Source organism: Egretta garzetta, unplaced genomic scaffold (assembly GCF_000687185.1).
Source record: "Egretta garzetta isolate BGI_Z169 unplaced genomic scaffold, ASM68718v1 scaffold409, whole genome shotgun sequence".
Taxonomy (NCBI): domain Eukaryota; kingdom Metazoa; phylum Chordata; class Aves; order Pelecaniformes; family Ardeidae; genus Egretta; species Egretta garzetta.
This window is the reverse complement of record NW_009260767.1, coordinates 169,198-196,910: the sequence shown is the minus strand read 5'-3', so window position 1 is coordinate 196,910 and position 27,713 is coordinate 169,198. Positions and strand designations below refer to the sequence as shown.

Genomic DNA, 27,713 nt, shown 5'->3' with positions numbered 1-27,713 from the left:
GACAGTTTTAGGGACATATTTATGAAGACATGATTTCCAAGTCAGTCAGAAAAACTGAATAGAGGAGTTTCTCTCTGTGTTTGTCAAATCCTCATTCACTGTTGTTCTGCAAATACTAGTTTAGTCTTAAAAGGTATTGATTTTTTTCAGTATTTTTCCTTGCTAAGACAAATGTTTACAAAGCAGCGGAAACTAAGTCTGATTAGATGAGTTAGTGAGGTATGTGTGTGGGTGGAAGTTAAAAGCAAAGTTAAAAGGGCAGATTAGAAGTTGCTTCCTGTTTTCAGCTACCCTAGAGGTTTTACACAAGCTTTAATGGGATGTGAGATCACTGGAAGCCATTTTGACAAAGGGAGAAGGCCCGTTGAGAGGGCAGGATTATCTCTGTGCTATGAAATTATTTAGAACACAGTTTGAATATTTGAAAAGTTTATTTTTCATTACACCTAGTCTAGACATGCTATTTTGTGGAGACTGTATTGCTTCCATTGTTTATTTGAATGCCAAGCATCTGAAACACGTCCATGTTGACAGGTTCCAAGGAAATCCATGCTCTTTGGTACTTAAGCAATTATTTTCAGTGTCCCTGTAAAATAATTGAAACAATCCTTCAATTTCCTTGACCAGTAATCTGCTGAACTAAGTGTATACTTTGATGTATTTATAGTAGTTTAAAAATGGCTTGAATGAGTCAAGGTGATTTTTTTTTTTTCCTTCCTTTTTACAGTTTGTAACCTTAAATCACATGGCATTCTGTTCTTGTTCCCTCTTCATGTTTTCCCTTCCTCTTTTGCCCTTCCTCTCTTTCAGGTTAATTCTGAGTTTTATACTGGATGGTTGGATCACTGGGGGCACCGTCATTCTGTTGTGTCCACACAAACCATAGCTAAAACTCTTAATGAAATCCTGGCACATGGTGCTAACGTTAACCTGTAAGTGTGTGTTCAGGAGAGGTTAATTTTGGGGGATTTTTTTTTTTTTCCCAATTCAGCAAAACCTGATTTAAATGGATGGATTTTTTTCCCTTTTTAGGTACATGTTTATAGGTGGGACTAACTTTGCCTATTGGAATGGTAAGAAATTATTTAAATTATACTAATGATGTAGGGGAGCTGTCTGTGAATTAGGTAGTAACATATTTAGTGAAAGAATAAGCTATGCCTGCTTTCACATGGCAAAAGATGTCTGCACTAGCTGTTCTCTGTCTGTTGTCAGCATGTTGTATTAAACCCACATGGTATTTATCTTTGCAAAGGCTACTCTTTCTTCACTCGGTCCTGTGAAACAGTTGAAACGTGGGTAAATATTTCTGAAGACTATATGACAGAGCAGTGAGAGCTCAGGACATTGTCCTCCATCAGGAATAGTATCTCTACACCAAATCCCAAATACCAAGGCTTATATTGAATCTAAAAATGTAGCAGAGTCTGGCTGTGATTGGAAAGAATTCTGAAATTTAATACCTTTGGAAAAAACCCCAAACCTTTCACTGTTTCTATTGTTTCTCCCCCCTTCTCTCTTAGGCGCTAATATGCCCTATATGCCACAGCCCACTAGTTATGACTATGATGCTCCACTGAGTGAAGCAGGGGATCTGACAGAAAAATATTTTGCCTTGAGGGAAGTCATTGGTATGGTGAGTATCACTAGGACATGTTTAGAACGGTTCTTTGAAACATCCCTGGTGTACTGCAAACTCTCTCGCTCTTGTGTTGGCATAAGTTTCTTCTGAATTTACTGTTTTCTGGAGGTAAGGGAAGTGAAGGTGACTAGGCCAGCCTTATTGTTACAAAAGGGGAAAGACCTTGCACCTATCGCTCTGGCTATCCTTTCTGTCCCGATGGCTCCTTCCTTCCTTTCAGAGCAGGTCTGACACCTTTACAGGTGCAGGTCTGACACCAAAATAATTCAGCTCTGCTTTTGTGCTGCATTTTCTTCTTTCAGCTCAAGGTCAGTAAGCTCAATTGGCGGGCTCACTCAGATGAGAGCCACGGCTGGCACAAGGGGAGCAGAGGGAGGCAGGAAGGGTTTGGCTGGCAGTAGAGATGGAGGAGGAGTGAACAGAGCTTTTCCCTTGCAGCATCGATCAGCCATTGAGTCAGCTCAGGCTTGTCACTCAATGTCAGACTGATGTGCACTGCCGCTAAGTGCTTTGTCTGTCTCTATCCTAAGCTTCATGTTGTGGTTTTGGGCCTCCGTGAGAAGGAGCGCGCTTATCCAAATGAACACATCTTGGTTTTGTGATGCCACAAACTGTAGCTAGTGGGTGGGACCAGCTTTGCCTTTGCTGTAAAAATGCACAGTATCTCTACAAACTGGATTTTGAAGTGAAACATGGAACCTCATGGCTGTCCACATGAGGCTTAAAAACAGATTCCATGGGAATCCCAAGGCTCAGGCTTGTACCTGGTGTCCTGTTGCATGCCAGCAACATTCCTATTTACTAGAAGACTTTTTTTTGATGGGAATGGATCTCCCAAAAGTGTACTACACTTTCTTTAGGGTTGAGCACACCTTTGTCTCTCTACCTGTGGAAGGCCTGCTGTGGATCATTTTCTTCAATTTCTCCATTATCCCTAAGCTTTCCATTGGTGGTATAATTTTGATAGCCTTTCAATGGAACCTGCTGTCTTGATACAGCTTTTCTTACCTGATAAATTCCCAAACTTTCTGGTTTTGAGTTATTTTCTTCAAGGCAAGATCCCTGTCTCAAATGTAAGTAGTGTTATAGTGCACTGAGAAACCTTTGATAAGATCTGAAGTGTTCAGTATACCCTAAGGTGTGTTGGGTCATGGTACAGCTTTTTTGGTGTGGTTTGTTTATCTCTTACCTTCCATATCCATAGGATCTCAGTGAAGTTTTCCTGTCTCTGCTGTGGGTTTTAAACCCGTAACAGTCTATCTACTCAGTTGCAGTTTGAGGTGGAGCTGATGAAAGAAAACTAAGTTGCCTGTAACTAATGACTGCGTTCAACATGTTAGCTGTGTTACAAAGCACACGTTATAATGTTCCTTTTACTGTTTCCTTCAGTTAACAAATGTAATGAGGAAGGGTTTCAGTCTGCAGCTTCTTTCAATTGCTGACAACATTCCCTAATTTTTACTATTTGTGCTGAAATTTCCTACTTTTGACTTCTCTTGGATGACTATAGTTTTTCTTTTCTTTAAGCCTGAATATCTTGATTATTTTCAAATACAGAGAGAAATGAACTTGTTACCGGAAATTACTTAATCAGGCTTTCATCAGTCTATAGTTGAGATTTGACAGGAGGACATTGGGAATTACACTGCTGTGGTCTGTTTAAAAAAAAAAAAAAAAAAAAAAAAAGACCAACAGCACACACACCACTACCCCCCCCAACTTGTCTTGGTGTAAAGGCGAGCTTTTGAGCATGAGTTTTATACTGGACATACCATGTGTAAGCCCAGAAAATCACACCTTGTGCTAAAACTTTCAAGCTGAAATCAAAGTAAAGTCTCTTCAAAAAAAGTCCTTTCAGCCACTCACCAAATTTATTTAAAAAAAGAACTAGGAGGTGCCAAATTAAGCGCTCAGAAGTCACCGACTGTGCAGATTAAGATAGCCTTCACTCCTTCAAGGGCAGTCATTTATGCATGTGTATTAAAATGTAGGCTTAGATTGCTTGATCACATGGGTATCTCTCCTGCAGAAGTTTTTTCTTTGTAACATGCAGACAGGGCCGTATTCAGTAAATGAAAGAACAGATGTGAAAAGTGGGCATTACAGGAGGCAGGTCATGGCAGGAAAGGGAGAAGGGGGTGATGGCAAGGAGAAAAGGTGGTGGTTGGCTCAGAAAGGAGGAGGCTAGGGTGTGTGGCAGAAAGTCACTGTCTAGACTTGCCACTCCTCAAAGGTGTCCAAGAAAGTGGTGGACATCCTTCACCCCTTTTCTCTGCTGATCTCAGGTGGTTCTTCCTAGAGATATAGGGCAAGAAGTAAACAGAAATAAGCCAGCAGTCAGTTTCCTTGTCATGTTTCTCTATGATTGATTGGGCAGTTGACTAGACCAGGACCAGAGGGAAGCTAGCAATGGGACCTCAAGGGTTCATGGAGCCGTGCAGAAAGCTGTGATCTCAAGACCTGCTTCTCAAAGAAACCAGGCCAGGCAGTAATGGATTAGCAGGTGGTGGTGGAGTGCAGTAACACTGAAAGGAAAGGCGCAAGAGGCTAATGATTCCCATATGGAAGTGCTGCTAAGGAAGGGTCAGGTGGAAATACTACCCTATAGACTTGGAAAGGTTAACTCAAGCTCCCATGGACCGGGGAGATGACTGCAGGAGGGTTGTAGAAGACAGTAACACAAGCTCTAGCCACAGGAGGGCTCCAAGGGCACTGTGATTCTTTGGCAGCTTGTTTGCTAAGGCTTTTTACCCTTACCTCAAGTTGAGTAGTTATTAAAAATTATTTACCATATGTGATAAAGTCAGATATTTTTTTTAAAAAAACCCCTCCATCTTAGACTAGATGCAGCTGTAATCCTTTAGCACAGTGAGATTATCTACTTTTAGCCAAAGTTCTACTTACCTTGTAAGTTGTGAAGTGGAAAGTGAGAATTCAGTTAAAGCATGTTTGTATTTAAGTTTTGTGTGTTGTTTTTTTTTTTCTCCTTCCCTTTCTAGTACAAGCAGTTACCAGAAGGTCTTATCCCTCCGACAACACCCAAATTTGCATACGGGAAGGTTCGTTTGCAGAAGGTAAGTTAACATCTGTAATACGTTGTGTATCTTGCTGTGGCAATGTATGTTTGCTTTTTGCAAAAAATTTTTATGAGGGTGTTGTGGCAGTCTTTAGATAGCGTACAAAATAAAGAGGAAAACCTTGAAAGCAAACTTTCAGGAAGGAGGGAGCAGTGCTTGGGAGTTACAAATCATGCCCATGGTGGAAAATGAGAAAATGTATGTTATCTGGATACAAAAAGACAATTTCACAGTATGTAGTATGTGCCTGAAATATTACAATCCTAGTTGTCTAAGAACTCCATGTGTAAGTAATGTAGCTGGGGAAATGCTGGCCTGAGAGCTATGAGCCAAGTGTTTTTGTAGCTGGTGGTGCCTCTGAAGTAGAAGCAGCAGGTAGGATATACATACCTTTTTAAATAGTTCTAGGTGTTTACATTTTGAATATGGAATGTTTATCAACAGGATTTTCAAGTTGATTGAAAAGTTTCTTACAAGATTTGTGAAAATCTGTGGCTGATGAAAGAAAGTACCTTAGTTTCCTGCCAAGGGAAAAGCGTACAGAACGTAGCATGCAGAACCCAGCCTTGCTATATCTTATCTGACAATACTGGTATTAACAGGTCAGCACATGAGTAGCTGCGGTTTGTCCGTAGCACCATCATTTTAGGACCAGTGACAACTTTCTGTGAAATATGGTTAAGAACTAGGTTCCTGCAGTGAGTGTAGAGGATGATTTAAGGAGGGGATGGAAGAGACAACAGGTATGAACTTGGCTATATTTGTTCTGCTGGGCACAGACAAAATGTTTTGAGGTGGAGGATTACTGCAGTTGGTGTACTGGATACTGTAATTCATAATACTTTGATTTTATACTTTGTACTTTTAATTTGGTAGCCACCTTTCCGATCAGCGATGTATCTGATCTGTTATGCACAACAGCTGAAAAGGTGCAAAATTTGGTAGTGATAAGGCTTTGCAGTTGTGTTCAAGTCATCCCACTCTAGTGGTGGGCAGAAATACTTTTTGTATAAAAGTGATTCACCAGTGAAGTTGAAACAGATCTGTATCATTTTCAACAACCTTTGAGTATCTTCAGACCTTTTAAGGCAGGGGTTGCCATATGAGGTTTCACTGAACTGGCTTGTATTTGGTAGTGACTAATTATATACCGTTATCAGTACACCCACCACTTCTACTGCTGCCATAGGTGGCCAGCATTTGGGAGCCGAGCAATCAGATTTTGATTCTACCATTTTCTCATGGTTCATGTTTCTCAGATAAGGCTGTCCAACTTCACTAGAATGATGAACTTTCTCTTTCATGCCTTCAAGAAATAAATGCTGCAGGGTTCCCAGCCCAGACACCTGTCTTACAAAGGAGGAGTCGGATGACAACTTGCTCGACTACCACAGCTTTGACCTGGCCATCACGCTGTGAGCCCTGTGCCTGCACCTTGTAATCTTCTACACTTCGTGCTTTTTTGAGAGGAGGTGTTTTACTCTCCACCCAGCAGTTTTGGGAATCCAGATGGCATGTCTAAACTGCGAGGTGTGAGGTTCCTCTCGTTGCCTGTACATACACTGCAATCTGCACTGAAAGCCTCTAGAATTGTTTTCTGGGAAAAAGGCTACTTCTTGCGCTGTGAACCCACGGCTTAACTTCAGCAGCAGTTTACTTCTCTGTTTGGTTACCCTGCAACACAGGATGAGTCTCAAATAACAGAGGGTTCATACCATCCCAGCCAAAGCAGTCCGCCCAACTCCATCATGCATTCTAGCCCCTGCTGGGACCAGATCCAGTGCACCTTGTTATATGAAGAAGCCTGAATGTATTTGGGTGAATATCAGGAATATTCTAAATTATAAGACTTGGCTTTGGTAATAGTGAACTTCCCAGCTACGTCGTTTGCAGTGAGAGTGCTAGAACAGCACTCTGTGTGCCCTGCAGAGCACTGAATCTACTGCAGTGAACCAACTCCTTTGACACTTTTGCAGAAAGGAAGAGGGAAAGGAAACTCCAGAGTATTTTCAGGAGCCATATGGTGTACTTTACAGAGGTATATGTAACGAGAGCAGACTGTTCTCCCCCCCCCGCCCCCCGCCCCGCCAAGATATTCTGTGAAAATTCAGTCCTTAAATACCTGATCAGCTACTCAGGACCTAAACTTGAGGAAAAGAGATCTTTGCCCTTAGTAGTGCTGCCTGTCGTATTTGCTGGTTTTTGGAGGTTGACAGATAGGTTGCCCCAGATGAAAATAATTGGGGAACCCAGGCTAGTTGGGGAGGGAAAAGAAATAAAAAAATAAAAACCCTCTTCTGTTCCCTGATCAGGCAATTGTTTACTTTGAGCTATTGAATTATTTTAAAGAATTCTCCTGGGTGGGGAAAAAAAGGTAATTTATTAAAAGATGCTGGGGACACTGGCATTGCTACAGAAGACAGGAAAGCAGACTATGAACAACTCCTCTTTTGCATAGATGCAAAAGAGAAGTGCTGAAGATGAGAAATGAAGGCAGGCAAAGGCAGAACACCAATAGATGGGCTAAGGGAATGTGAGCAAGATGACAGGGTTTAGAGGTTTAAGACCCAGAATGTGGTCTCATCCTTTCCAGAGGGAAATGAATGAGTCTTGGTGCCTGCAATGTTTCTGTGTGGCTGTGCAGGCTTGCGAGCAGGTGGTAGTTTCTGGTCACCACTTGGGGGGCCCTGAAGAATGCTTGGTCACAAGGAAATGTCTGCACCAGCACTGCAACCTGTAGACTTGTAGGTTCTGGAGTTGTACTCAGTTCTTGGGATTTGGAGAGCTCGGGTAATAGCAATTAGCAGGTGATGCTGGTATGAGTTGTGGGCAGAAAGGGGTTAAGCAAACAGGATATCATTCCAGTTGGAGCTATTTTTTTGGGGTTGCTTTTTCATGCTTGACCTTGCGCTTTGGCTTTGAAGACCTTGCTCTTGAGGATAAAAAAAGTATTAATATTTTTTATTAGTAGTAATACGTTGGTTTACAGGTTGAGTTTTTCAAATTTCTTGACAGTATTTGTAATTTTTAAATTTACTGTTAAGTTTCTATTTTGATACCGATTGTCCACTAAGTAGAGGTCAACAGGAACTTGCAGCAAGAGCAGATCTTGTTTTGGTTTTGGGGGTTTTTGTTGGTTTTTTTTTTTTGTATGCGCCACTTAAGAGTGAAAAGCTGAACAAAAAAAAATCCTTTGAAGTTTCAAAGAAACAAGCTTCTACCAGCCTAGTCCATAAGTGAATCATATGTGGTTGACCTTTATTCAGCATAGAAGCCCCCTTGGTAGAAAGAACTAAAAAAAAAAAAAAAAAAAAAAAAAAAAAAAAAAAGTCAAACAGGCACATGTACAAGGTGCTTATACTCAGTTCAGCAAGGCACATAGCAGCGCTCATTGCCAGTTAGTAGCTCATTCAGGTGACCACGTGCATCTTAATACTGCTTATGTTTGTTTCCAATTTCATTGTCCGCCTGAGGCCAAGACTATTAATGCTCATTGGAATGTTCTTCAGTTTTATAAATCAACTCTGTGAGTGTCTGTGCAAAGATACTCATCTCTTGCTTCACAGCTGTTGTACGAGAGCTGGCAGTTTGCTCTCTCCTGTGGCCTGCCGAGTCCTGCATATTGCTTCAACAGTACTTGGAGGAGCAGAAGATAAAAAATGGAGTGTATACAGAGTCCAGAGCATTTGGGGAATTTTACACTATGAAAGCTGATTGTTAATTTAGGTACAGTGCTTAAACTGAAAACATAAGAGCAAACTACTTTCATTAAAATTTTGCAAGCCATCATTTGACTGACAGCCTTCTTACCAGGGTAAACATGCTTGCCTACGGACTAGTGAGGGTGACCCAACCTCCAGGTAGTGATGGCATTACCCTACCCTTTGTGTGCTTATGGCCTCCTTTTGTTTTCTTGTTCCTCACTAAAGAGTTGAGAGAAGCTCATTTTGAAAGTCCATTTAGATCTACGTCACCTGCTTGTTGTGGTGTAACCCCAGCCAGCAGCTAAGCATCACACAGCCACTTGCTCACTCACCCCTGGTGGGATGGAGGAGAGAATCGGAAAGGTAGAAGTGAGAAAACTTGTGGGTTGAGATAATGACAGTTTAATGGGTAAACCAAAAGCCATGCACGCAAGCAAAGCAAAACAGGGAATTAATTCCCCACTTCCACTGGCAGGCAGGTGTTCAGCCATCTCCAAGAAAGCAGGGCTCCATCACATGTAATGGTTACTTGGGAAGACAAATGCCATCACTGCAAACGTGTCCCCCCCCTTCCTTCCTTCTTCCCCCAGCTTCATGTGGTATGGAATATCCTTTTGGTCAGTTGGGGTCAGCTGTCCCAGCTGTGCCCCCTCCCAGCTTCTTGTGCACACCCACCCCAGTCGCTGGTGGGGTGAGAAGCAGAAAAGGTCTTGACTCTGTGTAAGCCCTGCCCAGCAGTAAGAAAACCATCCCTGTGTTATCAACACTGTTTTCAGCGCATATCCAAAATGTAGCCCCATAAACCTACTATAAAGAAATGGAACTCTATCCCAGCCAAAACCAGTACTATACTGAAGAAATGATTGCATGTACATAGATGATTCATGCTGACTTCTGTCATGTACAGGATTTTGCACAGCAATGTCATTTTAATATATAATATTTCAGCACTGCTGAATTTCATGTATGCTCTGCAAAAATTCAACACTTCCATTATTGAAGTCACCTCAGAAGTTTGTATTGCTGTTGAATGCTCTTGTAGTATACAGTTTACATGACTTTAAATGCCTAATATTTTTACTGTTTTTTTCTCAAGCATTTGAAAGTAAATCTGCATTTGAGAAATACTTTGAATGTCTGATATGTAATTACCACTGAACAGTGACAATTCTTCTGGTGAAACAGACTGACATCTTGCATGAAAAATATGGATGCAATCGATTTCTTGAGCTTGTAAGACTAGGCATAATGTGTGCATCTTGACTAACATAAAGTCGATAGTGGGGTTTGAGAGAGAATTGTAGATGAGTAGAAAACTATAATTGCAAAAAGAAATTGCAGATGGCAACAAAAGGCAATTTAATTGTACAGATGTAAGTCCTTATTCATCAAGGTACTTATGTATGTGACTAGCCTAAACCTTGCTCCCAGTCTCACTAAAATCAGTCCAGCTACTCATATGTGACACTGAATTACAGCCTTAGGGGTTCTAGAATTATTTAAGACTAAATAGGGTAAATTCATCTTGGATAATTCTTGATGGAACCAAATTGTATCCCTACTTAGCTCAGGATGATTCCAGAGTAACTCACTGGAAATCAGTGGCATTTTCCCTAGCTTGATTGTACATATAACTGAGCAAATTTTAGATAATATGGTTGTTTTGTATTAATTGTCCAGAGCAGTTGTGTTTGTTTATAAAAGTTTTTGGTGAGAAACTCTTGGGTTAGTTCTCATTCAATAATACAGGATCACTTTCATTTTTATGAATGCATAGCATCATAAAATCCAAGAATCTGGATTTTTAAAACATTGCTCCACATGTAGCATGTTTTTCAGAGTTCATCTGTTCTCTCTACTGTATTGTATTATGAATGTGTCTGTAAGGATGATGTAAAGGCTTACAATTTCTTTGCTTTCTGGACATGCAGCTAGGTGGCTGGATATACAAACTGTTATATTTGGATTGAAATTTACTGACATTCATGTATCTGCTTTTTTCTATGCTGCAGGTGGGCACTCTGCTGGAGGTTCTTGACAGGCTGTCACCTGCGGGACCGGTGAAAAGCACTTACCCATTAACCTTTGTTCAGCTAAAGCAGGTGAGGATTCCTTCAGTAGGCACTTTGCAGTAATTTTGTAAAGTTTATTTGAACAACCCTCTGTGGTATGACTCTTCTTATGTCCAGTGTCTTACACTTCTGTGCTGAGATTAGGTGTAAGAGTATTATAAAGGTGTCCAGGATTTTTGCATTGGAGACCTTTCCATATTCTACATTCTATATTCCTGTTTTGCACCTGAGGTTTTCCTCTTTCCATGAATGCTGTCCAGGCTTTCACCTTTATCTCTCTCCTCTCTGAAGTATTGATTTTCAGGTTCATAAGAGACTTTTTTTAGTCTGTCATTTTCTTCACTATTCATTTTCCTTATCCTGTTCTTCTTTTGCCGCTCCCCACCTGCTATCAGAGTGAGTACAGTGGCTGAGACACTGCTTTCTCATACAAGTCAGGGGGCCTGGAGATTGGGGAATGCAATCCATTTGACGCTTCTGTGGGACCTCCTACTTATTTGTAGTCCTTTTACTACACATATATAGCGAGGCAAGAGAATGCGGTGAGGGAAACCTTTGGGAGCAACCTCTTGGAGCTGTTGCAACCCACAGTCAAGGTCATTCACCCCACTGGTTGAGATAGGAAAAATACCCTTTTCTGTGTTTTCCTGTGACTTCTGCTGACTCCCACTTTCCCCTGTGTTCTCCCTCTGTCAGTCCTGGCATCAGTTTCCCTGTCAATTTTGGTGTCTTTGCATGTCTTTCCGCAGTCAAAGATCTTTCCCTTGCTGCTGAGGGACTCTGCCTTTCCTTTAAGGTTACATGGCTCCTTGACCACTTCTGTGCTGAATTTCATGGAGACTGGAGCATGGGTGCTAATAACTTGCAGCTAAAATAAACTACTTGGAGACAATGTGGTGGTGGTAGTAGCTGGGGGAGGGAGAAGAGGGGGGAGCAGTTCAGCAGATACCTGGGATATGGCATTAGTCAAGTAGCCATTCAGAGCTCTGTTTTTTTCCTTTCCAAGGCACTAATACAGTGATGTGAGAAAAGCTGCAGGTAGTAAGTTGTGGCTGGGTGTAACTTCTAGCAGGCTTTTCTCTCTCGTTCTCTGGCCTTCCCACCCTTAGTAGTCTGCTTAAGAAAACTCCTGAGAGAAGGCAGCAGCTAGCAGAGCTTCGTAGCATATTTTAATTTTTCCCCCCCCCGCCTCTTTCCTGGATACCTTGTTGCGAATGTAATGCAAATATAATCATTAGAGCAGAATGGAAATGGTTTACTCTCACTTTTTCCTGCCAGGGTTATATTCTAATCCAAATCTTGAAGATAAATGGCTTTGTGGCTACTGAGTGAAAGAGACAACAATACATTTTTTTACTTGTTTTTAATTTGTGTTTCACTTCTGATGAGAAAAAAATCCAATGACTGTGACTTCCCCCCCCCCCCCCCCCCCCGGCCGCGCGGCGGAGAATTTAGTGAAAAATACTGTGAAATGTTCCTGATGCAAATTGGGTAGTTTTTAAAATAGATATTATCGACTTCATGAACATGTCAATTTATGGGCATTGGGTGACAAGTGCACTTTCAAGTTTGTTATATAAACTCAGTTATCAAGGGATTTCCCAGCTATCTTTTCATTGATTTTAATGGAGAAATAATACTGACAGTCATTAACCGCTTTGTTTTTATTGAGGAAATACCTTCATAGCTAAGACCCTTATCTTTTAAAGTTACATTAAATGTTCTGATGAAACATTTAAAAATGGAAACTCTGTGGAATTTACACCCATTACTTAAAGGTCAAAGTGAACTCTAATACGAAGCTGGTATCTGTGACAGATGCTATCTGAAGTGAATGAAAGTTAATGTTTCAATCCAAGCGTGTAGGCAGGAATGTGGGATATTCCTAATTCATGACCTGAACTGAAGCTATAGAATGACTTGGTTCTTTAATCTGGTTTTTTCCTTTCTTGTCTTTTCTTAGTATTTTGGGTTTGTACTGTACAGAACTATGCTTCCAAAAAACTGTACGGAGCCAACACAACTGTCTTCACCTTTAAATGGAGTCCATGATCGTGCCTATGTCTCTGTCGATGGGGTAAACTTTGTTTGCTGGTGTTCATTTCTGCTATAAGTGGCCTTCACAAAAGTCATGGATACAGTATGCTTTTTTTTTTTTCCCCTCCTTTCTCCAACTTACCAAAACAACTTTATTAGATAATCTTATTTAATCAGATGAAGGAAGTCAGGACATATACAGCTGATTCATAACAAATGTTCGTATTCATATGTCAGAAAATATGACTATTATTTCTAAGGAAAATGTAATTTTTTCCGTTTTTGAGATTTTTGAATGTTGATACAGATTCATGACTTCAGTGAAAAAAAAAAATCCTAAAGGGTCTACTTGCAGTTTCATTAAATACATTAATGATACATATGCTTGGTGGCTTTTTACAGTGTTTCCATAGATGACTTTTTAATTATTCTCCTTTTTTTTCTTTTGTGGGTGGGGGGAAGTGGAAGCCTTAGCCTGTGTCTTACCTTATGAAACTGGCTTCTGACCACAAGTTTAAAAAAAAAAAAAAAAAAGAAGTTTATTGTACAGGATATGAACACTATCTTTCTTCCTTTAAGCAGAGTTTTGTTCCTGCTTGATGAGAATTAATATTAATTCATGGACTTTGATAGCCTATTTTTTAATTATTCATTGACTCTCATCACCTTTTTGTACACATCAAGCTCTTCTTCCCTTATGTTGTATCAATGGGAATAAATAAAGCTAAATATTGATGCAAGCTTAATTGGAAGATGAAGCCCCTTTTAATCGCTGAAATCACCAAAATCTTTTCAGTTGCTAGACTAAACTTGAGAACTTACTTTGTGTGAATCAGGTGCATCAAAGCCACAAGCGTTCTAACAGTTGATTAAGTTAGTTCACTTCAGCTAAGGAAAGGGATGGTGCCAGTTAAACAAATGCTGCCTAGCAGCACATCGAGTAGATGTGCTGAAATGTGAATACTGACATAACAGCTTTGTGTGTGTGTGCATGTGTGTGCTTGCATGCAGGAGGAGGAAAGGAAAAATTTTTTTTACTTGTTTCTTTCCTTTATCCCCTTTCTTTTCTTCATGCAAGTTGAAGAGGCAGAATTTTGTAGGTTTTCAATGGTTGTTGTTTTCCTCCTCTTGGTGTAATTTATACAGGTTCCCCAAGGTGTCCTTGAAAGGGATAAATCACTTATGATAAATATAACTGGGAAGGCTGGAGCAAATCTGGACATCTTGGTAGAGAATATGGGCCGAGTCAACTTTGGTAGATACAATAATGACTTTAAGGTAAGTAAAGTCAATTGAGTTATTGGATCGTGATGGCTTTTTCCTCATCTTCCACAGGTTAAAAAGAAATTAGTTGGTTAGAAAGAGCAAAAGGATCAGGACTACACACTGTAACTTTACCTCAAAATGTTACTAGTTTTCATTTGAGTTTTTCCAGTCACTGAAATCAAAGTGGAATTAAAAACTGACAGACATCTTTTAAATTTTTTTTTTTTTTTTTTTTTTTGTTACTGGTTCATGTATGTTTTCAGCCGAAGTGTCGCCCACAAGACTTTCAGGTTGAGTTGAGCCTATAGCTAACATTTTAAAAGGTGCAAAACTGTTTGGATAAACTCCAGAAATGGGTTGGTAATCTGTCTAGATCCTGGTTGTACTTTGAGCCTTGTAAATCCCGGGGCTGTATTTGTGTTTGTGTGTGTATATATATACATACACTTTTGTATCTTCTTCCATGTCCCATTTAATTTGTCAGTAGCGTACCCTTGCAGTATTTTCAGTGTGACTAGGAAAGGCTGTCTCACGACCACTTTACCATGCAAAATTGCCCGTTCAGATTTGGACTGATCAGGTGTTAGAAATAATTATCAGAAAGCTTCCGAATGCTTCTGGGTCCATACTACACTTTGGGATTGTCACCTCCCCACACGAGCGGCTGTGGTGGGTTGACTTTGGCTGGCTAGCAGGTGCTCACCAAACCACTCTGTTACTCCTCCTCCATCAACAAGATGAGGAGGAAATACAACAAAAAGCTCATGGGCTGAGATAAGGACAGGGATATCAGTCAGCAGTTACCATCACAGGCAAAACAGACTTGACTTGGGGAAATTAATTTATTGCCATTTAAACAGAGTAGGAGGACAGGAAATAAGAACAAATCTTAAAAACACCTTCCACTCACCCTTCCCTTCTTCCTAGGCTCAGTTTCACTCCTGACTCTTCTGACTTCTTCTCCTGAGTGGTGCAGGGGGATGGGGAATGGAGGATGTGGGCAGTTGATAACACTTCATCTCAGCTACTCCTTTCTCCTCACACTACTCTTCTGTGTATCCCACCCACAGGATACAGTGCTTCATTAAGTTCTCCAATACGGGTCCTTTCCATGGGCTGCAGTTCTTCAAGAACTGTTCCAGTGTGGGTCCTTTCCATGGGGTGCAGTCCCTCAGGAACAGACTGCTCCAGCGTGGGTCCCCCACGGGCTTAAAACTCCTGCCAGAAAACCTGCTCCTGCATGGGCTCCTTGCACAGGCCACAGCTTCTGCCAGGAGCCTGCTCCAGCGCAGGCTCTCCATGGGCTGCAGCTTCATTCAGGGCACATCCACCTGCTCCATCGTGGACCTCCATGGGCTGCAGGGGGACAGCCTGCCTCACCATGGTCTTCACCACAGAAATGTTGCATTTATTTATTTAATAAAAGGCCAAGTGATAAGGAACCTATATACATAGTGCTAAATTAAGGTAACAGAATAGAGGGTTAGAGGTTGGATTAGGGAGGTGCTCAGTGTTGCTGTGGTTGAGCTGAAATTCACACTTATACCAGGGTTTCAACCTTTTAAAGATTAAAGAGTGAAAGCAAGCTTAGTAGATCTGTGCATCGTAAATGCAGGATGATTCCATGTAGGCACCCTTTCTTGGGTAGCTTTGAAAAATGTGCATTGCTTCTTCCCATAGAAGCCCTCCATGACACTGCTCTTTGTGTTGATTTTGAAAACTGGGAATATTAATACCTTGGGTTTTAGATATTTTGTGCTTTCAAAAGTAACTTTAGGGGAAGAGGTTCCTAACTTGTGAAGCCTCACATTTTTAAGCAAATAGGGTAGCTTTTCTGGGTTTTGTTTGGCTGGGGTTTTTGTCACTTTTTTGAGCTTGAAATTGAACTAGGCATCTAGCTTTTGGGAAGGAATCTTAAAAGGGTTTTGGTTTTAAAAGATCCTGCTGATCTAAGTCTTGTTGTTGAAGGACACAAAGGAAGGAAGAGTGCGGTTTCTGGTTTTTTCTGTATTTTTTTCACATGCTCACTGCTGTCTATATCGTTGTTTTACCTGGAAGATTTATATCCATATCTGGACCATTGAATATGCATTCTTATGCAGTAAGGATGCTTAGTAGCTACTTCTAAGGGTTTAGGGAGGCAGGTTAGAAAGTTTGGGCTAAAGTAATGTTGCATTACTTCCAATTCATTGGTAGACAGATTAAAGTCTAGGTTGTATAGAAAAGCTTTGCCACTTAACTCTGTACAGCTATTTTATTTTAATATAAGAAAAATAAGTTCCAGTTCTGTAAAGTGGGCATCTAAGTAAAGGAAGAGAAAACCAATTAGTGCTTTTACTGATGATGAGGCTTGTGGAGCCTGTGCAATGCTTATTAGACATCAGAACAGACACATGGCATACTATCAGCTCTCCAAGGCCACAGAAAATGTGGTTTTGCCTGTTCCTGTTTGACATTTGGTGTTTGCAACAGAACTTAAGTTGCACTGAAAAACAGCTTCTATGCAGGGTCTATCCAAGCGATTATATGGATGTAGCAGCTTTGGTTTAAAATCAACCCCTTGCATTGCACTGAAGCACAACTTTAGAAATTATTATTATAACACAGTTAGGGGGTGTGCAGGGGTAACTTAATGTTCCTTTCACTCTTTGTAAATCATGACCTTACCTTGCTGTCGCATTCATTGTGCGAGTACCCTGGTGTGCTGCACACATAGTTCCATAGAAATGAAACAGGACTTCGTGGGCTTGAAGCTGACTGTAAACTTGAAGTATTTCACTGAATTGGGGTCAAAAAGCACGTGCTTTGATTTTGTGATACTGTCTTTTGGCTGTAGCGGATTTGTAGGAAGTAAATACTGCTTTCTCTGCTATTGTGCAGGTTAATGTCTTGGTTAGTGACTCAGTGTTACCAAATCTCTTGATGGTATCTCAAACTTACAATATTGAATGTTTTTTCTACTTTTTATTAAGCCCCAGGTTTTGGAATCATGTTCATGTTAAAGTAAAACAGAAATTTTCACAGTTACAGGAAAAAAAGTTTGGAAAAAAAAAAAAAACAAAACCCAAACCAAACCCAAAAACCAAACCAAAACAACTTGGGCATCAGTGGAAGCTCAAAACCTTGAAGAGGAACAAGTCTTTCATAGAGGATAAATGAAACCCTTTATTCTTAAGGAAAGCTTATAACTTGGTGAAGACCAGATGCTTGTTTTTTTCATACAGATTGGCAGCTGTTGCAAATACTTTGATTCAATTTTTATTTCTGACTGTTTTATAGTTGCAGCCAACTCACTGCAGTAACACGCAGCTAATTATGTTATTTTTTGGTGGTGTTTTTTTCTTCCTCCTAGGGTCTAGTTTCGAATTTAACTCTTGATCAAGATACACTCATTGAATGGGAAATCTATCCTCTAGACGTAGATGGAGCAGTGAACCATGACATTAATGGACACCTTGACGAACCAGAGAGATCTGTTGGCAGTCCTCTAAGTTATGAAGCACCTACTTTTTACACTGGTAGACTTTCAGTTCCTGGAGGGATTCCAGACTTGCCTCAAGACACCTATGTCAAGTTTCCTGGCTGGACAAAGGTACAACATTTTGCTGTAAAAACTTGAAGTCTACTCAAAAAGCTACTGAAACTTCTATGGATGATCAAACTCTACCTCTCTTGGATGGGTAGAAGTTGGTTGTAGTGGTGGGGTGTCTCATATACATTTAGACAACTAGGAAATGGATTCTTTGCTTTAAACAAATCTGGAGATAAACCATTAAGAGATGAGGAACATATTCAAAAGATACATGGTATTGGGCTAGAAAGTGGAGCATCAAAAAAAAAAACCCCAAACCCTAGTTTTTCAATAGTGAGAAAGATGAACTGTCAGGCTATTTAGAAATGCTGTGTTTAGTTGTGTTGGATTTTTTTTGTGTGTGTCTTGAGATGTGGAGCAGAAGCAGTGTTTTGGAGGGAGGGAGTGAATACATGCCTTGAGATAAAGCACTTTTTTCTGGAGGAAGTGACATGCTACAGGGCACTTTCCTGTTTATATTGATTAAAAGTAACAAAGAATGTATTTGCAGTGTTGTGTGAGGAACTATGGATCCTGTTACAAAGCATAGAGAGCGTTGGACACAACTTCTGGTGTTGTGCCTGTAGATATGGATCCAATGCATGGAAGATGTTACTGGTTGTCTTCTGGAGGTTACCCTGTAACTGGACTGAACAGATCAGAGAGCGCTGCTGTGAGAAGCTTGTGGGCAGATCTCTGTTAACGGGAACTTCTCATAGGGCTGGAGCGTAGCTGGAGCAGTTTGAAACAGCCAGCATGCAGGATGGGTAAGGACCAGTTCAACTAGCTGGTGGGAGGCACAGAGTGCAGGATGTGTGCACTGAACTGTCGCTCCTCTTGGAGGCCTAAGCATTTAAGTCCAGGCTTCAGGGAAGTGCCTGTGATAGTGTTAGGTAGCAAAATTATTCCTTTTCTGAAACAATTTACTGCTATTCAAATAGAGCAGGAGAAGGAGTTGCTGGTGATCTGTCTACAGTATTGTAGTGGTTAAAGCACTTCCCAATATGCAGAAGACTGATTCATTGCAGGCACTTAGTGTTGCTGGCACTGAGCTTGGATGAGGAAGTCTGACTTATGCACATATATAGGAACAGGGACTATCTTACACAATCACTGAATAAAATCCAAAAATAGCTCTTTGCACAGTAACTGGAATCTGAGACTTCTGCAGTATATTCTGTGACCCTGTGAATCAAATCTTCAGGACACAAGATGACCGTACCTACCTGTTGGCAAACTCATCTTTGAAATGGCAAATGAATGCAAGAATTCTCATGTATTGGTGGGAGTCTTTTCCTCTCATCTACTCAATATAGAAACCTCTGTTTTACATCGTTTGTATACCCTCTAAAACAGTCAAGGTGAAGAGATCCTAGGCAAACTATAAGTAGGGCTATTGAGTTGATCCTTCAAGCTTTATATGGATTCGACCAAAGTTTTAAAAAAGCTACCCAGGAGTAATAAGGTTGAGGTGATACTGGATGTGGAAACTGAGACTTCCAGATGACTTTACCAATGAGCAAATGCCTTTAAGGCAGAGGGCCATAAGGGTTTAAATTCCGTTCAGGTCCCGCTGGTCTGGGCCTTATTTCCTTGAGTGGTGCTGTATAAATTGCTGATGCCAAGGTGTGGAGAGGGACTTTTAATGGGGGTTAAAACCCACCTGTTTGAGTAGTTGGAAAACCATGGAAACACCACTTACCAAGAAAACATATAGTTCTAATACTGATCCTGCCTTTGAGTATTAAGACAAGGTACATGTTATGCTGGACAGTGTGGAAGAAGGGTGCAGCTTTAGCAGTCATGACCTATGTTGTAGCTTGCTTGCCTTCAGTGGTTTTTAGACCTTTCACTGTTAATAAAACTTCCTCCACCCTTGCTTGAGGAAGCACAATGCCCTTAAGTGTGCGTGCCCCTGACTGTATGGTTAGATTTATCGGAAGTTTTTTTTTTTCCTTCAACAGAAAAGAGCATTTGGAGTCAGGACTGTTCTTGATTTCTGTCCAGGGCATATTTATTGGTAGTATGTATAGTGGCAGGATTTGCTGGTCTAGGGTATACAAATTCCTGAGTCTGCAGTCTTTAGAAACTGCAATGTTAATAAGGACAGTTTGGAATCGAGAAATTAACTTCATAGCTTTACTGGAAAAATGAGTTACAACCAGTGACTGATTAAGATCAGGAACAGAGAAGTGTCTGATTATATCTCCTGCATTAGAACTCTAGTGCAGTTGATTCCTACAGTAAAATCCTACCTCCTCCAGGGTTACCGTCACTCTCTGTAGGAGGTGGGCTGCTGCCTGGTGGGTACATTCACTAATTCATCTTGTGTGTGGGGAGGTTGCATTAATGCCATGTTTTCTTCTAAAACTACTACAGAAGCACAGTAGTGAGCTTAAATAAATAGCTCTTCTCTTGCCTTTTAATACAGCAAAACCAAGCCACAAAGCAAGATAAACTTGATTTAAAAAAAAAAATTAAAAAAAAAAGTTTGAGGTCAAAGTTTATTAACACCTTGGCAGAACTGTGCAAGATAGGATCTTCTAACACGGAAGTGGATACAGAGCTGAAATAACTCACCTGCATTTGCAAATGCACCAGCTCCTTGTAAGATTTCTCTTGTGAGTTTCATAAAATTTCTTTTAATAAATACTTGAAAGAGAGAAAACACAAGAAAAATACCTCCAAACCAGCTTGAACAGCAATACTCACTAGATTACAATTGTGCTTCTGTAAATACTTTAGAAGTATTCTGATTTCAGCTATCCCAGGCAATTTTAGAAATCACCAGGAGTGCAGTAGAAGTCCTTACTTTCCCTTGATTCAGATTATTTTATTATTTTTATCAGTGTACATCAATGCCATGAGTTTGTTTTTCCTCTATATTCTGATTACCAAAGACCAAAGCACGAGGGAAAACACAGATGCAGTTATCTGTTCATGTCCCTTTTCTTGTCCACTGAACTCTTGTCTAATGTAAGATGAAAAGACACTGAGGAGGAGTAAAAGCAAATTTGTCCACATCAGCTGTATATCCTCCCTTATGTCTTGTTTAATGAAGCAAAATTCAGCTCAACTCAGTAGTAGTCCATTTACAGTTTTACCGAACATTCTGCAACTCACCAATTTATATTGGAAAAGTCTGCATTTGCGTCACTTCAGTGTGTCTGTTTTGTGGTGTATAAATGACTGTTTTGACTTTTTTCTTTTTCCTCTTGCCTAGTTTTGATTTATCTTTTGAACTTAAGATATTTATAATGTTAGAACAGTATTTTGATCTTGTGGTTCTGGACACTGTTAATGGAGAAGCTGCTGCCCCAGCATTCTCACGCCGTTCAGGGAGTTGTGCACACACCACCCGAGACTTTAACTGCTAGGGACAGAGTCCCTTCGCAGCGGGCAGCTCCACCAAGCCGACGGGTGCTCCTTTTCGACTTCTCACTCACGGACACCCTCACTCACAGGTGCTTTCTCCCCTTCAGGCTCGACCCTAGGTTTCCCTGAAGCAGTCTCTCCAACACGACATAATGCCATTTGAATTCCTTGAGTGGTACAGGAGTAAAAAAGAGCTTGAGCTGGGTGCCTCCGGAGAGGGACCCCAAACAAAGAAATCCCTGGGCAATTATACCCTTACAGCTTAAGTTCCTCTTGTGTGATGGTTCAGACCAACAGCAATAATTGGGTCTGGGGTCTTCTTGTTCCTCACTGGATCCTTTCTCTGTCTCCAGGCAGGCTGTTCCTTTTCTTATCTTAATGGATGCAGCTTCTGCTGATGGTTGTGCCTACCTTATCTTTCTGGTTTGCCCGGTTTTGGGGGCCTTCCTTCACATAGCTGAGTTGAGTATGCGGTCAGCGTATGCAGGGTGAAAATTCACAGCTTGTGGCCTAAGGCTTTAGCAAGCCTTGCTACTAATGCTATGTATTGGATTCTCTCTGAGCTAGAAAGTGAATTCTACAACACCACCTCCACTGTAAAAAGTAATTTAAAGAGTTGGTATGCCAAGTTAACAACAATTTTATTGAATTGAAATTAATGCTAGCAGACCCCCAAAGATTTTAATGGTTGTAGGTAACAACCACAAAATACAGTACTCTCTTGTAGCATGATTTCACAAGTTCTTTTGTTGACTAAGCTATTACCAGTATAATAGACATCTGAATTTCATGTGTCTAGACAAGCTGTGTATTCTTCACCCAACAGGAAGGGACTACCAAGATAATGTAGTCTTACACTTGTACAGACAGCCACAACAGAGTTAGGAGCTCTTTTTTCTTTTGTAAATTCTTTCTCCTTTTAATAATCAGCTTCAAGCAAATACTGTTTTCAGGTTTGCTTTGGTCTGAAACTTGGTGCAAAATTGGGCCAGGAACCTGCAAATCTGTTTTTCTAAGTATTGTCATATTTGGAAATACTGCAATATTTGACCACTTTCTTTTAAAATATTATTAATGGCTTTAACTCATCAGGGATTATAGATTCTTAGGACTGTCTTTATTGTTTTCTTGAACAGATTTTCTGTTCTTGTGTTCCATCAAACTGAAGGATGCAGGAAATACAGTTACTATGTGAAGAGCGCTGTGTTTAAAGCTATTTCATCATTTGATCTCTGTCAAATTACTAAAATGTCATTATTTTTTCTTTTTCTCTTAACAGGGGCAAGTTTGGATCAATGGCTTTAATCTTGGTCGCTACTGGCCAGCCCGTGGTCCTCAGTTGACCCTTTTTGTTCCAAGGAATATACTTGTTTCATCGGTGCCAAACAACATAACAGTGTTGGAGCTGGAGCATTCTCCTTGCAGTGCCCAGGCATGCGAGATTGAATTTGTAGACAAACCTATTATCAATGCAACCACACAGTATGAAAATGACGTCCCCCAACTCTTTGTTAGAGACGTACAGCTGGACCATCTATAATTTGAGTATTTCTTTATCTTCCCCCACTTTGCTTCCCTTTCCCTCAAACCTACTTCCCTTTTTTAAAGACTTTGTGTTAATCAGCAAGTTGTTTAGCTGAGGCAACTCTTCAAATTCTTCAAAGATCTTTTTTTTTTTTTTTTAAATCTGCCAGAGTTAAATACTGAAATTCTATTAAAAAATAAAAGCCGTAGCTTTAGAGTTTGCCTTGTACTGTGGAATTGAACTCAACTGGAAGATAACGGTCTCATCAGTCTAGTAAAATGTAGTCTTTGTAGGCTGCTTACATTACAGGAACCCTCTTATAACTTTTCTTTTTTACCATGTTTTGCAACTACAAAAGGGGTGCACAGTCCCACTAGTTTGCTGTTTACTCATGTGGACTGGTAGATCAGAACTGCCAGTAGACTTTCAGCTGATTTTTATCATCTGGTTAGTATTAATAGTCTGAAGGGGCTCACTGGCAATATTGAGCAGACCTCATTTTTCTCACCTCTGTGCAAGTGACCTTACAAAAGTGACCAAAAAAATTGGCGTTTCAGTTGGTTTCTCATGGGAACAGTGAGAACAACTGTGGTAGACAGCACTCAAATGCAAGCTGGTCATGATTACTACAGCAGTAGTAACATGGAGGGACCCTGTCGTCTGCATCTGTCCTCTCTTGGAAAGCCAGTTTACCATTTCCCTTCTGCTATCTCTGAAGACTAAATAAATTGTTAAGTACAAGGACATACATAAAATTTAGGCTGTTTTGGTTGGACTGTAGCCTCTGATTAACCTGCCTGCAGAATGTAGTCTTAAAATGAGCCATTTTTCCTTTTAATGGATCCTTTTTCTTTTTTTTTTTTTCCCTCTAATTGGCCTGGACTACCTGTTTTTCGTAGGGCAGCACCTTGGAAGTAAAAGAATTGTAATTCTCTTTTAGTCATTAATGCATATCTTCAGTTTTGTTCCAGTAAACTGATGATCTTTGTAAGTGCCTGATATTTGCAAAGATGAGCAATCTCTGTTGGTAAAGCTGACTTTCTACAACAGATGGAATCTTCTTTTTGATTCTTACGGGTTTGGTGTCAATCATGCAAACTCCTCGGTGAGATTTGAACAACAAAAGATTAAGAAGATGGAATCAAGTATTTCCATAAAGTATGGTTTCGTCCTTTGATTTGTCTGACATTATTAAAATGTTTCTTTAAAGATGAAATCCTACCTGTGTTTGTTTGGGAAGGAAAAAGGGGATGAGGAACAGTTATGAGCAGTTACAGTATTAAGGGAGAAGCAAGGTTGTAAAGTCTCTATGGACAAGGAAGGAGTTCTTGTTGATGTCTCGTTTGTTTTCTGTGTTATGAAGATGTGTGCAAAGTAAAGCAAAATGAAGTGGTTGCCATGGGCTGTGTGGACCCCAGTGGTGCCACCCTTTTCTGAGATGGCCAGTGCAAAAACTTGTTTCTTCTCAGCTGATGAGGACTATTACTGTCACCTGAGGACAGAGTGAAAAGGAGCACCATTTCCATCTACATCTCTGCTATGTGTTTGACATATGTTTGATGGGCTTTCAAACCAGACACGAGGTTCACCTGAGCCAGAGATTTTCTACTCTTAAGTCTCACCTCAGATGCAAAGTCTAATGGCTGGAGGCTGTATGTTCAGTACTTGACACACTTCATTCTTGGGCTAAAGTGGTCTGCCTGGGCCCTAATTTGTTCTTTTCTTGGCACCATCCCTATGCAGCCCCTGGAACATGCTTTGCAAGCAGTTTATTATGAAGTATTAATTACCTCAGAGCCAGGTCTTGAAAGTAAGGAATGGAACAGAATTAGTTTCATACCGGTTGTGGGTTTTGTGGCTTGAAGTGTGCAGAATGACAGTACTATTTAGTTATTCCTACAACACTTCAGAGCTTTAACAGTCAGGAGTATTTTTATTTTTCTGGCAGTCAGTGCTGTGAGAAGAGTGGAACTCCTGGCTCTCATTCATTTCATTTTACATTGTACTCATGAAAACTAAGTGTAATCCATGGGACTTCACTTTTTGCCATAATTCTCTGTAATATTACAAACAGAAAGGCTTTTCATCAAGGATTGCAAACATGTATCTGGTTAGGTATAAGACTAACAAGAACAGCATGGAAAAAATGGGCTTACGTTTTTCAAGTCAGACTCTAGAGAGCTTCATTAACACACCTGCCTATTTACTGCTTTCAGTGAAGTGATCTCTTGTCTGCAGAAAGGAACTGAAAGTTGGGGCCCCAATTCCTAATCCTGATCTACCTACAGGAAAACGCTGCTAGAGGTTGCCAAGTGGTACAGTGTTTATTTGAGTATGCAGAAGGGAGATCTCTGACAAGGGGCCTTCAGAGTACAGCACTACCAAGACGAACCTGTTGTTTCTTGCTGCTACTTTACCCAAGGATGTGTCTGTAGGTGCTGCAGGAGGGTGTTCTGCACCACCCACGTCTCCTACTGGGTCGCTGTGCCTACACCACTGCTGGTACCACAAGGCTGGGGCTTGTCCTTTCCTAGCCTTGGCAAGCAGTCATCCTAGGACTGAGTATGTGATATAAAATGGAACAACTTGGCATTTGCTCTTTTGCAGTCTCGAACAGGTTAGTTATTTTAACCTATCCTCAAATGTGGTTCTATCATCTGTGTCTACGTGTTTTAACCTCTTCTTGTATGTATCTTTTCCAGACCGCAAACACCATTTTAACAAATAATATAAGATGAAAGGTTTGTGAGAGATGATCTAGTCCTATGCCTCTGTACCCTAAGCCAATGTCATCTGTATCAGAAGTATTCAGAGTGTGTTTGTTTAACCTGTTCCTCAAAAGTTTCCTGTGATGGAGACCCCAGACTTTCCTAGGCAAGTTATTCTAGTGTTTACTGTTAGGAAACTTGTCAATGGCTAACTGAAGTCTTCATTGCTGTATGTAAGCCAGTTATCAGTTTCACTGTCCACAGCCAACGTGAAGTATGTCTTTGTGCTCTGAAACAGTTTCGTGCACTTTCTGTTATCTTATAAGCTCCCTGATGGACTGGGTTTGCAGAAATTTTGGGAGGTACAGAGCAACACAGAAGACTCAGCAAGGGTGTGAAAGGGTGGTGAGGTCCCTAATGACCTGGTCCAGGTGCCACAGCAGCTTTTTTGAAAGAAATTACTAAGCTGCCACAAAGCTGTCTTTCAGGCCAGGACTTAAAAGTATGGTAGCCAGCCTTGAGGTCCTGGCTGGAAGGTCGTGTGACAAAGGGAACTGGAAGCTACAGAAGAATGAGGTCTGCTTTAATGGTTCTCCTTCAATGAGGAGGCAAAACTGGGCAGGAAGAGATGATCTTCAAACTGGATGCAAAGAGCTGAATGGAAAAATGTTGGAAAAGATGTCATGGGGATCTTTGTCATGCTGAATAAAGACTATGTTTAAAAATCCCTTTTCAGAAGGTATTTTCTGTTGCTTGTTATGTTATCAAAGATGGGAGTAGCGAACCAGAGTCCTTAGCTTTGGGGGAAGTCTTGAAGGTGTGTGTTACCTACAAGAGGTTTCACAGAACCAGTGCTTCAGGCCCTTGGTAATGCAGTCCCCTTTCAGTAGAATATATGGTCTTTGTGGCCAAGGAATCAGCAATGTATTTACGAATTCCTGTTTTGGACTTTAGCACATACATCTGTCCCTCAGGAGCCAAGTATAGATAGGACTCCAAAGTCAGGGTCTTAGGAAGGTCCTGCTTTTAACTCTATAGTGTTGTAATGGGCAGCACAGTCTTGCTCATAAAACTCCCCAGCATGTGTTCATAGCAGGCTGTGTGCAAGCATCATGATGAGATCTCTATCTTGCACTTTGGTAACATGCTTACAGCTGCATGACTGTAATTTAGCCTTTTTAGTTTATTTTTTGGTAGACAAGGGGGAAAAAAAGACTCCTTAATGGAACTGGGAATTGCATTTGAAGCTCCAATAGAAAGGGCCTTTGTTAAGTAGAGCGGATTTGTTGAATACTGGTGCAAATCCAGTAGGAAAGTGCAGTCAGTACCTATGGTTTGAAAGGATTTCTCTGTTAAGTTTCTATATTTTTTTTTTTTTTTTTTTTTTTTAAAAACTTCATGCTTCTATATTAGTATTAACTGAGCATTTTCAGTGCTGTCTGTGGTTGTGGGCCAGAGGACAGATCCGAGCGCAATGTGGGGAACTACCTAGCAGCTGTAGGTCATCCCTCTAATGCTATAGCTAAGAAAATATTCTTCTGTTTCCTGTTTCATTCTTCCATAAGTCTTGCTGGTTCTTCCTCTCATACTAGGGAAGTCTTATATGTAGAGAAACTCAAAATATTTCCTTCAAGATGTCTTTAGTTGTCTGAAGTGGGGTTGATCTCCACCCCTTCCACCTATCTGCTGTTAGTTTGCAAGATGGATGAAGATGCCTTTGCTTCCAGCTTCCATATAACTTTCTCCTCTCTTCCCACTCCCATTCAGAGGTTTCGCAAGTCCCACGAGTCTTGGTCAGGTGCACAGAGCGCGAACGCTCTTTATGGATCTCTAGTCCAAATTCAGCCAGAAGTCTCCTCTGGTTGTGGACTTTTGCAATAGCACTCTGCAAAGCACTTGCCTTGGGAGAAGGTGAGTGGCCGTGTGTTGCACGTGGTGGCTGCAGGATCTGGATGTGTTTCTGCACAACGGGTGAAGGGGCCTTCTGAAGCATAGGTAGAATTGTTGAGGAGAAGGAGGAAAAGAAACTGATAGCTTACTCTTAACCTTCCCCCTGCCCTGTCTGGTGCTGAGCTTTAGACTGTAACCATTCTCCTGTTTACTGAAAATGTTAGTTGCTGTTTCCACAGCAGCCACGGGAATAAGAAAGAAGCTGTGCAGAAGGAAATTTGCACTCCTTTCTTGCCTCCTCCATGTTAAATTTTATTTCTGGATGTTGAAACACTCTGCTACACCAATGAGGCTTCCCAGAAGACTTCAGGCTCTGAGCAATGAGTCTGGATCCTGCACACACTCTACATACCTTCTTCAAGCTTTCTGACTTCTTTTTTTCCTCAGTTTTAGGATGTGGTTTGCACTAATCATGAATAGGTAGATCCGGTGCGCTAAAGAACCTGAGAACCAAGTACTGAACTCGTGAGGGGTTAGCATGATTTCCTGCAAAATTTTGTCACAGCAGTGACTTCTGCTGCAGTGTATTCCTATGTTGCTCTTTTGGTCCTTTGATCCAGAGCTGTATCTACTTCAAAGGCTGAAGTTAAAACAATGTGAGTCTTTTGACTGCAGCCAAATGTAGGCACCTGCAGACATGACTTTAAATAAAGCACTGAGTCCACCTAGCTCATGTTGGAATAGAAGAAAACTGCTGCTGGTTGGTATCTGCTGAAGCAGGTTTTTTTTTTTTTTTTTTTTTTTTTAACTAACCTCTTAGGTCTGTTTGCTTTGAATCAAAGGCTT

At 40.8% G+C, this 27,713-nt stretch overlaps 1 protein-coding gene across 1 annotated transcript in view; it reads left to right on the top strand.

The window, feature by feature from the left end:
* The window catches only part of GLB1 (galactosidase beta 1), a 37,936-nt gene extending 13,048 nt beyond the window's left edge, over positions 1-24,888 (top strand). Inside the window, exons 8-16 of the mRNA XM_009646143.2 lie at positions 811-932; positions 1,033-1,073; positions 1,524-1,636; positions 4,642-4,716; positions 10,436-10,525; positions 12,459-12,572; positions 13,679-13,810; positions 17,151-17,390; positions 22,024-24,888. Coding sequence (XP_009644438.1) covers positions 811-932; positions 1,033-1,073; positions 1,524-1,636; positions 4,642-4,716; positions 10,436-10,525; positions 12,459-12,572; positions 13,679-13,810; positions 17,151-17,390; positions 22,024-22,284 — 1,188 coding nt within the window. The 3' untranslated portion in view covers positions 22,285-24,888. The remainder of the gene's footprint in view (positions 1-810; positions 933-1,032; positions 1,074-1,523; positions 1,637-4,641; positions 4,717-10,435; positions 10,526-12,458; positions 12,573-13,678; positions 13,811-17,150; positions 17,391-22,023) is intronic.
* Positions 24,889-27,713: the final 2,825 nt, after the last annotated feature.